A 10,973-nucleotide genomic window follows, 5' to 3' on the forward strand; every position below is an offset into this window, starting at 1 on the left:
ATTACACTTCACATATCCTATAATCAATGAACTGTTGTCTTATGTTACATTGAAAGTGAAGAAAACAAACAGCAGAATGTGTTTAAAAACTTTAATTTCAAAATGTACAAAAGTATTATTTAGCTTTGAGTTTTTCCCCTCAGTCCTTCTCTATGCTTTCTTCAAGAAAAAAAAAAAAGAAGTTTAAAATACAAAATACACCCCCCTCCCACCTAATGTGAATTCATGAGAGCACAATGACACAAGAACATAAAACCATCTATATTTAACCATGATCGTGTGAAAATAACAGAACCAAATGCAAACTATGCAAAGAATGAGAGGGAAAGTGTGTTCTCACAAGAGCATGAATTTAACACGTTGGAGAAATAATAATTATAATAAAAAAGCTGTATCATGCTCATTTCTGCACAGTAATTGAAATAGACTGATTTTCAGTCCACATCAAGAAGTCATGTCAAATCAAAAACGATTTGATCTGTTCTAATGTCATGATAAAATGAACTAAAACTGATAACTCTACAACTGATGTAAACTACCTCTTCCTTTTCAATTATGTGAGCTATACAATGACAGAAACATTGCTACATAGCTTGGAGGGAAAACAAACATAAAAAGCACCAATGTAAAAGCTTATGTCTAAACACTGCATGCTAAAATATAAAGTAACCATGAAAATAAATGAGCACCATATTTGTACTAGCTATCAAATGTCTTTAAGATAATCATAAAAACATGGCATTTATTTCATAAAACAAAATGTGTAAAAAATTGTTACAGGCTAGCATGATTTGAAAAATCAAAAACACTTAGTATATGACATCCAAGTAAAAACATGGAGAAAACCTGTTGACAGTATAGAAAAATCACTCAAACCAAGTAAGTCATGCTGTTAAACACAAATGTCAGTTTCATGGACAAATAGTGAAAGAGACATTTAACCAGCATTCATCTAATTCTTCTCAATCCCAAACAAAATAATCTGGCTAAAAAAAAATTAGACAGAATGCACTTTTTTTAGGGTTAAGGGTAAAATATGAGCTTCACAGCTGATTTAGAGAAGGAAGGTTTTGTTTTCTGCATAGGGATCAGCTTCAGTGTGTGAATGCGTCTTTTGGTGTTGGGAGTAAAAATACTGTAATCCAGGTTGTTCTACTCGACACTGATGACCCTGTGGACGAACAGAGATATTGCATTAATATCAAACACCACTAACATGTCTTTGGATGATTCTTTTTTAATTTTTTTAATCCCCTTTTCTCCCCAATTTGGAATGCCCAATTCCCACTACTTAGTAGGTCCTCATGGTGGCGTAGTGACTCCACTTCTGAGACCGTCAATCCGTGCATCTTATCACGTGACTCGTTGTGCATGACACCGCGGAGACTCGCAGCATGTGGAGACTCATGCTACTCTCCACGATCCACGCACAACTTACCACAAGAGAGCCACTAATCGCAACCACGGGGAGGTTACCCCATGTGACTCTACCCTCCCTAGCAACCGGGCCAATTTGGTTGCTTAGGAGACCTGGCTGGAGTCACTCAGCACGCCCTGGATTCGAACTCGCAACTCCAGGGGTGACAGTCAGCGTCAGTACTCGCTGAGCTACCTGGGCCCCTCACTTTGGGTGATTCTTTCATTAGGGGCACTTTTGACCACTTAAATCCTTGAAAAATTTTATTTCTCGGGGGCCTGAGTACTCAGCGAGTATTGACGCTGACTACCACCCCTGGAGTCGCGAGTTCGAATCCAGAGCGTGCTGAGTGACTCCAGCCAGGTCTCTTAAGCAACCAAATTGGCCAGGTTGCTAGGGAGGGTAGAGTTACATGGGGTAACCTCCTCGTGGTCACTGTAATGTGATTTGCTCTTGGTGGGGCGTGTGGCGAGTTGTGCGCGGATGTCGCGGAGAATAGCGTGAAGCCTCCACACGCACTATGTTTCCGCGGTAACGCGCTCAACAAGCCACGTGATAAGATGCACAGGTTGACAGTCTCAGAGATTCGTCCTCCGCCACCCGGATTGAGGTGAGTCTCTACGCCACCAAGAAGACTTAGAGCGCACTGGGAATTGGGCATTCCAAATTGGGGAGAAAATTAAATTTCTCGGTGTAACCAGGTTAAAACATTATTCGCATGTTGGAATAAAGATCTATGGAAGCCCATTTTGTCCATGGTTTTGTTTTCTCGTGATCTCAACATAACAAAAGTTGTTTTCTCGTGAACACAACTTAAGTGTAAATCAATGCAGAAAAATTCCAGAGACGTCATTCTGTATTACACTGTCAGAGGAGCAGGAGCGCGTCACGTCTCATTAATCAAGGCCTGACAGCAGCTGAAATTGCTTTGTGCCAATGAAGAACTTTATCGGAGCTTCATTTTGGGAAAAAAACGTGATCTGTGACGTCCAAAGCTTCATTCGTCTGAAAATCACGTGATTGCTTCGGTATGTGGTTCAAAAGAAGCAAATTCTAGTTAAAGTTTGAACACAATACAGTCACATAAGCACATTTCAGTCTCATTTTAATGAAATGTTACAAGCCCCCTAAAATCCATCTCCTTGACCTAGAGAAGCATACTGTTGCAATAAACAGATGATGTTGTGACTGTGACGTTATGAGCCGCTCCAGGCGCCAAAGGGTTTTTTTCTCGCGGGAACTTTAAGTTGAAATCACGAGAACAAATGAGAAAATTAAGTCGTGATCACGAGAAAACAAGACAGAAAAAAAGTGATAAACCATGGACAAAACGGGCTTCCGTAAAGATCTGCCTAGCAGCCAATTACCTTTAAATGTATTAAAATCAATAAAATAAATATTTTTTTGAAATGTTTAATTCCTAAATAAGAACCTGTTTGGCAATGACACCTTCATAAGCTTCTTTTAGATCATGAAGTGAAAATTATAAACTGTACACAAAAGAAAACAAGTGAAAACATTGTTGTAAGGAAAGGTGCAAAATAGCATTTCCATCATTTTAGCACTTTTTATAAATGTATTAGAGTAAAAAGTCATTTAAGATAAACAATAAAAAGTTAAAGCTATTATTATCCAACCTTTAAAAACAAGAATGATTCTTTTTAAAGCATGCTTTTCTTTAAAATCATCTGAATGGATAGAAAAGTTCTCTAATTAAAGAATCAGCTCATTAACTGATGTGTTGAAATGACTTTCTCTTACAGTTATACAGTCTCCATCTCCTCATCGGTGGATTCGTCCTTCAGTGATTTGGTATCAACAGCAGCTTCATCTATGTGCGCCAACATGTCTGCCACGAGCGCTTCCTCCAGCCTCTTCCTCACGTTATACACTAGATCTTCCTGCTTCCTGTAGCAGCAGCACAATGATACAATGATTCAGTACATTTCAAAGAACCATAAAATAATGCAACATTCACTACGGCTCTGTTGCAAAACCTTGTGAGCTGCCTACCTTGTCAGCTGCATCATGGCACATTTTATTCATAACCAAACAACTAAAAATCAACCACTTTACTTTTACAAAAACTTCATGAAAGCCCAGAGCTGGTTGCATCTACCTGATGTCTTCATCAGTGACCATGAAGGTCTTGCAGAGCGGCTGTGATGTGTTCAGCCAGACTCCAGGGTTCTTCTCCACCGCTGCAGACAGCTGGCCTGTGATTGGATTTGAGCTGGTGTGAAGAGCACTCGCGAGAGCCGACAAAAGAGTCTTATCCGAGTAACCCGGACCAACGCCTGCAATTGAGAAGGACACTTAAACATTACATTACACCGTGCATATTTCAGGGCTCCAGACTGCGACAAAAATGGTCACAAATGCAACAAAAAATAAATGTTAGCAACATTCATTTAAAACCTAGTCGTCATTGGCGACAGTCTGGAAAAGTGAGTTATTTACATTTTTAGAGCGTGCACCAGTGTGTCTCACAGCACTTTTCACTCTTTCAGTTGAGATGAGCTCACGGCACGCAACAACAAACAGCCATGAGGTCCGATTCACGAGCAAGTGACTCCTTACAACTGGGTCGCTTTAATGAGCTCAGGCTAGCAGTTTGAATCGGAGTCACTTCTCAGTGAATCATACCACGAATCCCCTGTCGGTTCACAGATTACATGCGGACAAGCGATCGCTGATGATCTACGTTGATGAATTACTGCTCACTGTTTGTGAGAGCACCTGGGAGTGAAGACACATCGAGAGTACTGGTGTTCATGCTTACTTATAATGAGTCCTGCGTCATCTACCAAATTTCGTTTTTTTGTTCTAGTTATTATCAGGACTTTGTTTGCACAATAAACTGCATCTGGTTTCATTTAATTTGGACATTTGGCCCCATTGACTTCCACTGTAAGTGTCTCACTGTAACCTCAATTTTTGCTTTTTCTAAAGAAAAGGAGGGACGAGTCGAAATAAATGTTTGTGATAATCAATCGTATGCCATAAATGAACCCGGAATATTCCTTCAATTTAAACATCCATGCATGAACCCATGCAAAATGTCGCTTTAGGGCTCAAACAGAGAAACGTTTTAGGGGGCGTTCACACTCACACTTTAATCCGAAATGCAGCATGGTTCAAATGAATAATTGTTAACATGAAAGCTGTTTTGTGGACCGGGGAGCGGACCGTGGTACCGAACTCGAGATGACTTGTAGGAGGCGGTCTGTGTTCAGTTGCAATGGAACTTTGGCGCAGTTCGCATGAGTGAGTCAGCAACCTGTCCTCAGTTCGCACTTGTTCAGGAAGTAAAATAACTTGCGCGTGCGTTTTTGCCTATTTAAGCGTGCAACATCATCAGTTGCTCCATGAGGGACAGGGCAAATACATTGCTAGCAACCAGCAGACTCCTCGTTTGTGAGCATCAGATATAGTCGCCTTCTCCTGGACATGCATATGTGCCGAATTATGGCATGCAACGCACAGAGGTGCAAATGTCGTACAATCTGGTGTGCATAATGACACCAAATGAATAAAAACCACACAGATAAAGCAACCTGCGATGTGTTCTCCATCATGTGCACATTTGTGATGACACAAGATGATGATAGAAAAGCACCGGGGCTCGACAGAATCTAAAGAGCCTAAAACAAGACCAACTCTGCAGGGGCGCCAGGAACAATTAAACTCAGATTTGGACAGCAGCACACGTGCCCGGTATGAAAACCATCTTGTATGTGCTTTCTGGGTCTGTTCGTCAATTTCTACGAAACGTCTTTTGAGTTCTTGAGAACTACCTTTATTTTATTACCTTGCAAACCTTTAGGAAGATCCATAGTCTTCACCAGTTCCTCTGCTATATCATACACATCGAGTCCACTCAGCTTTTTCTCCCAGAACAGCTGTGAATTAAACAGGATAAAAATCATTACACTGCAAAAAAATAATATAATGTACCCTGACTGCATGAAGAAAGAAAAAAACGTTTCTATGCGTTTACATCACTGATGGTACTTTTTTGTCCTTGTTGGAGTCTAACAGCTGTAGTCACCATGAGCGCTTCACTGATTTTGGTTTTGAATGGCAGATGCAGATACGATAGCTAGACATAATACAATTCAGATTGCAATTTATTCACCATCCACTTTGTAATATGGAAAAGAGCAGACTGACATTCTGCTAACTCCTTTCCATGGAAATATAAAATTATTAGGGCTGTCGATTGTATGTGTTATTTCAATGTGATTAATTATATAACAAATACTGAGCTAAAAAATAATTACACAATTAATCATGTCTCTGGGCATTACTATGGACTATTCCAACCATTGGAGCAATTTAAGCTTGAAGTACCACCTGTTTTCAGCAGGGGGCATAAAGCGAAACTCCAGCTGTATAGAGCACAAAGCACTAGTGACAGCACATGATGCGAACACGTTCTTGCGTTCAAACACAGCTGGATGGAGCGCAACTCTCGCTGGATAACCATACGCGTGAACTCGCCCCAATCGGCCTATGGGGGGCGCTATAATAAAGCCAAATGCGTTTTGGGCCATAACTTTTGAACCATAAGGCTTACTTAACAAAATCTTTTTTCTTGTGATTCCTTGGGTCAAGACAAATATTTTGGGGGAATTTTAACCCCGCCCACTAGATTTTCCACCATTCTGGATTGTTTGCAAAACCTACTTTTTCTAACTAATCCCAGGCCTTTCGCCCGATCAGAAGCATACCAGTGCAGAAAGATTCACTGGAGTCCCAATATCAATAATTATCAAAAAAAAGTTTGAACTTTCGATTCATCGTCGCAAAGGTACGCCAAAACGTAGGTAGCGGGTGTGGCCACTTTTACTTAAACGATTATAACTCTTGAAAGGAATTAGATGTTTTCACCAAATTTGGTACACTTATGTAGGAGGTCAATCTGAGGAGATAGTAAAAAAAATAGTGCACATATGCCTCTTGGTGGCGCTATAACAGTCAAGAATGTAAAAAATGCCATATCTCTGTGCTATCTTACCTGATGGGGCTGAAAATTAAGGCACTTTGACATTGTTTTAGATGTAAAACAATTTAATCTAGGTCTAATTAAAGGGATAGTTCACCCAAAAATGAAAATTCTCTCATCATTTTCTCACCCTCATGCCATCCCAGATGTGTATGACTTACTTTCTTCTGTAGAACCCAAATGAAGATTTTTGAAGAACTATCCCTTTAATACTTCAAATCTGTTGCATATGTGCTTTAAGGCTCTTAAATGCTTGCTGATGGCAGCTATATTTCAATTAATATTTCTTAAAATCGATTGATAGCCCTAAAAAATTAAACACGTTTTAAGTAACATGAGGGTGATCTATTCCTTTAATGGGACTCTGAAAGTCCATTTTGGAAAAACATTAAGTTTACCTGTCTGGGCTGCTCAACAGCTTTTTGAGGGTCTGTCTTAACCTTGTTGCTGGGGTGATTTGTAACCTTGGTGACCGGCTGTTTGAAGATGGACGCTGTCTGTCGAACCGGTAGTGACGTGTTCAGATCAGGCTTACCCTAGAAAGAAAACAGCCATCTTTACAGCATCTTAAAGGCAGCCGTTTCAGACTCTAACAGCATAATACTGAAAGCAAACACAAAATATTTAATTTGGCTTAAACATTAAAGATGCAGAATTGGGGGGCCTGGGTAGCTCAGCGAGTACTGACACTGACTACCACTCCTGGAGTCAAAAGTTCGAATCCGGGGTGTGCTGAGTGACTCCAGCCAGGTCACCTAAGCAAACAAATTGGCCCGGTTGCTAGGGACGGTAGAGACACATGGAATAACCTCCTCGTGGTCCCTATAATGTGGTTCTCGCTCTCGGTGGGGCACGTGGCGAGTCCTGCGTGGATGCCGCGGAGAATAGTGTGAAGCCTCCACATGCGCTATGTCTCCGCGGTAATGCGCTCAACAAGCCACGTGATAAGATGCGTGGATTGACGGTCTCAGACGCGGAGGCAACTGAGATTAGCACTTTTACTTTGAAGTTGCACCAGAGACTATTTAGCGGAGACGGGCCACTTCTATTAAAACAAATGGGAGAAATTAGAACGCCCAACTGCAAACAACGGTCAATGGATGTAGATAGGAAGTCCTGCCTTACAGGTAAAAGAGCCAATCACCTCGATCAACTCGTCAATCAATTCGAGAACGCGCATTAGCTTTAAAACTGGGAAAATTGCGTTCTTTAGCGTAATCTGAGGTAAAGAAGCACCATTTATGATACCAGTGTTGTCAGATTTTATTGCTGATTTGGGATTTCGGTCTTTCCCCAGCAGATAGGAGCAGCACTGTCATGACTGGAATTAGCCTCCCGAGAGCATTCCAAACATGGCCGAAAGTGGACTGACTTGCTAGGAAGACTTTGGTTGCACTCACGTGCTTGTGCGGATCCAGTGAACAGCAGCAATCTCCTGACAGTTTAAAAGGCCTGAATCGCCTGCTTGGATTGTGACCACCGACCATCGTGATTTGTTCGTGAATTACATCTGTTTAAACGAGATATCTGTATATTTGCAGATGGTGTATAATAGAAGTTTTATTGATATTTGCCTTTTATCACTAGAAAAGTTACAGGGAACTGATGAGGAGAGGCTGTTAGAATACGTGCTTCAGAGGAAGATTTATGAGCGTTCCACAGGATGCTAGATCTGCACAAGTTTTGTGAGGTTGGTTTATTACATCTGTTTAAACGAGATATGCGCATATTTGCAGACGGTATATGATATTAGTTTTATTAATATTTGCCTTTTATCATTAGAAAAGTTAAAGGGAACTGTCGAGGAGAGGCTGATAGAATACGTGCTTTAGAGGTTAATAAATGAGCGCTCCACAGGATGCTAGATCTGCTCAAGTTTTGTGAGGCTGGTTTATTACATCTGTTTAAACGAGATATGCGCATATTTGCAGACGGTATATGATATTAGTTTTATTGATATTTGCCTTTTTATCATTAGACAAGACAGTTAAAAGTTACAGGGAACTGTTGAGGAGAGAGAGGGAGAATGATACAGATGAGCACTTTAAAATTACGACCTCAAACGCATCTGACGCGGCTCTGATATGCGGAGCGTTTAAATCAGACTGTGTTGCACATTGGTCTATTATTGTAGTAACATGATGGCACTTAACAACAGAATGAACTGTGACTGGTCATTTACATGTCTCAGTCGCTTCACATGCAAGCAGACAATTTTCGGAGCCCTCAACAAAAAAATCGTCCAAACAAGAAAATTTATCAGCCGATGCCGATAATTAAAAAAGTCAGAATATCATCTGATTTTTCGGCCTCGCCGATATATTGGTCGACCACTAGTATGCTTCATTTGGTCACTAGTGTTTACCTTGCTTTGATTGTGATCGCAGCGTGTCCGTTGCCTGTTCTTGTTTAGTTTGCTCATAAGCATTTTCCCCGTGCGGAAATCAAAGGAGCTCAGGTCCATGGAGTTTCCCAGGTAACGGGCCAGCTGCGGCTTACTCCGAAACTTCTTTCCCGTTGGACTAAGGATAAAAAGGAAGTTCAAGAAATATTCTTTATTTACCAGACAGACAACAGCTCTTCTAAGCTGTTAGCTACAACTCAAAGACGTCCATGTTTTCACAAGAAAAGTATATGCATTTATATATAAAATCCTGCTAATTTTTCTTAGTCAAAGCAAACTGCACTGTCTCTAAGTATTGATGTCCTTTTTAAATACCACACATATTTGGGAGTAATGTTGGACAGAATGAGTAAATCAATGTATTAACCCTTGTGCATCAATTTAAAAAAGTTACTCAGAGGTCCTTAGAGGACAAAAGGTCCACGTCAAAAAACTTCCGTAATAATAATAATATTACTATTATTTTCCACTATTCTAACCAACATCAGTCCTGATCATAACTACCAAATATTCATTCATTTTCAGGATTTTAACCCTTTAAATGCCAGTTTGTTTACATAATGCCACTGTTGTTTTGTTTTTTTACACACACACACACACACACACACACACACACACACACATTTCTCAACACACATACAAAACACGCTCTGACATCCATACCAACACACACACACACACACACACACACAATTTTATCTGCATCATTTATTCAATTGGCCTGCAGTGCTCTATAATACAGCAAACAGAAAATAGGGGAAAAGCATGTATTTGCTCCATAGGCTAAACATGAGAAAAATGGCGCCATCTGGTGGAAAATATTAAGCATTTTCATTTTGAAGCCAGGGCACCGGAATGAAAGCATAATATCATAGAATTCATGATTTTATGCTTTAATGGCACCGGGATCAAATATTACATTTTGTCCTGAAGGTCCTGAGTGTAACTATTTTGTGTACACAGTGTATTATAGATGTGTTATAGGAACTGAGGCTGAAATATCAAAATTCCCCCCAAAAATACACACCTTTGGCGAAATGTATTCCGTTGGCATTAACACAGCCAAAATGATAAAGAAAATAATGAAAAAGACAAAAATGTCCCGAAGGTCGCACAAGGGTTAAGAAACACAACACCACTAAATATAGCTGCACTAGAAAGAATCCCATGGCAGCCATGCAAATGCAAAAACAAAAACAAACGCAGAACAGTGGCGGTCCCATGGTACTGAATAATTATTATACTCCTAGTACCATGGTATTTATGTGGTACACCAAGTAGTTTAATAAGCATTACTCTAAATCTATACTTTAAATAATTAAGCATTGTTCCCTAATTCACTAAATGATCACAAACACAAAGTTATCCAATAGCAAGAGCAGTGCTGTCTATTTACGCTGATTTTTGGACGGTTCAGATAGCACTTACACAATTATAACTTGCATAAAACGATGCTAAAAAGTTAGCATAGCTGCTAACACTACTTAGCGCTCATTGCTAACACACGTGAGAACCAAAACACAATTATTTTAATTTTCGTACTACACACAACAGCTAAACGAGTATGATAACGTGTTAAATGACTCGTTCAAGCGACATAAACCTATTTAGTCACTGTAAACGAACATATAAATACAGTTTTGTGTCTTGGCTCGCTGCACTTCGGCTAATCCCGCTGCAGTACCTAAAATAATAGACATCACTTTTCCCCGCGGACAAGCCCGACTTTCTGGTCACTTCTTCCATTTTCCAACCATTCGGGAGAGCCGAGCACTCCCACCTTTTCTTCTCCATGTTCCCTGGAGTCTGTTTGGGGTCAAAAGCGGCTGATCGCTGCAGTCTGTCCGCTCACCTCACGACTCCCTGTGAACTGGGAGTCGACTCGCGATTCATTCATCTGCAGAGTCGAGCAATCCTTTATACTGAAGCCAACTGAAATAATTATTTAACGAGGACAAAGTCTAAAAACATGTTTTGTTATAATTCTGGGGAGGCACAATTATTTATTTCACAGCTGAGCGCTGTCAAACATGAGGTGGAGGTGGTTTGATTCAAAGAACTGGATCTTACAGTTCAGTCAGAATCGACTCAGTGAATAGAGAAATGTATTATTATTATTATTCGGCTTTGAATCTTTTTTTATT

At 40.2% G+C, this 10,973-nt stretch overlaps 1 protein-coding gene across 2 annotated transcripts; it reads right to left on the reverse strand.

Moving 5' to 3' along the window:
• Positions 1 to 77: 77 nt before the first annotated feature.
• Positions 78 to 10,714, reverse strand: mbd3a (methyl-CpG binding domain protein 3a). 2 transcript variants are annotated; one of them, XM_051698686.1, is made up of 7 exons: positions 10,610 to 10,714; positions 8,791 to 8,947; positions 6,824 to 6,961; positions 5,229 to 5,319; positions 3,537 to 3,714; positions 3,179 to 3,325; positions 78 to 1,171 (listed from the first exon to the last, which is right to left on the reverse strand). In XM_051698686.1, exons 1-6 carry the CDS (start codon positions 10,621 to 10,623, stop codon positions 3,181 to 3,183), a joined length of 723 nt encoding a protein of 240 aa, XP_051554646.1. In that variant the 5' UTR covers positions 10,624 to 10,714; the 3' UTR covers positions 78 to 1,171; positions 3,179 to 3,180. The 2 variants fall into 2 exon arrangements, with proteins under 2 accessions (XP_051554646.1, XP_051554645.1); XM_051698685.1 differs by having other exon boundaries at positions 10,514 to 10,701.
• Positions 10,715 to 10,973: the final 259 nt, after the last annotated feature.

This window comes from Myxocyprinus asiaticus, chromosome 5 (assembly GCF_019703515.2).
Source record: "Myxocyprinus asiaticus isolate MX2 ecotype Aquarium Trade chromosome 5, UBuf_Myxa_2, whole genome shotgun sequence".
Lineage (NCBI taxonomy): Eukaryota > Metazoa > Chordata > Actinopteri > Cypriniformes > Catostomidae > Myxocyprinus > Myxocyprinus asiaticus.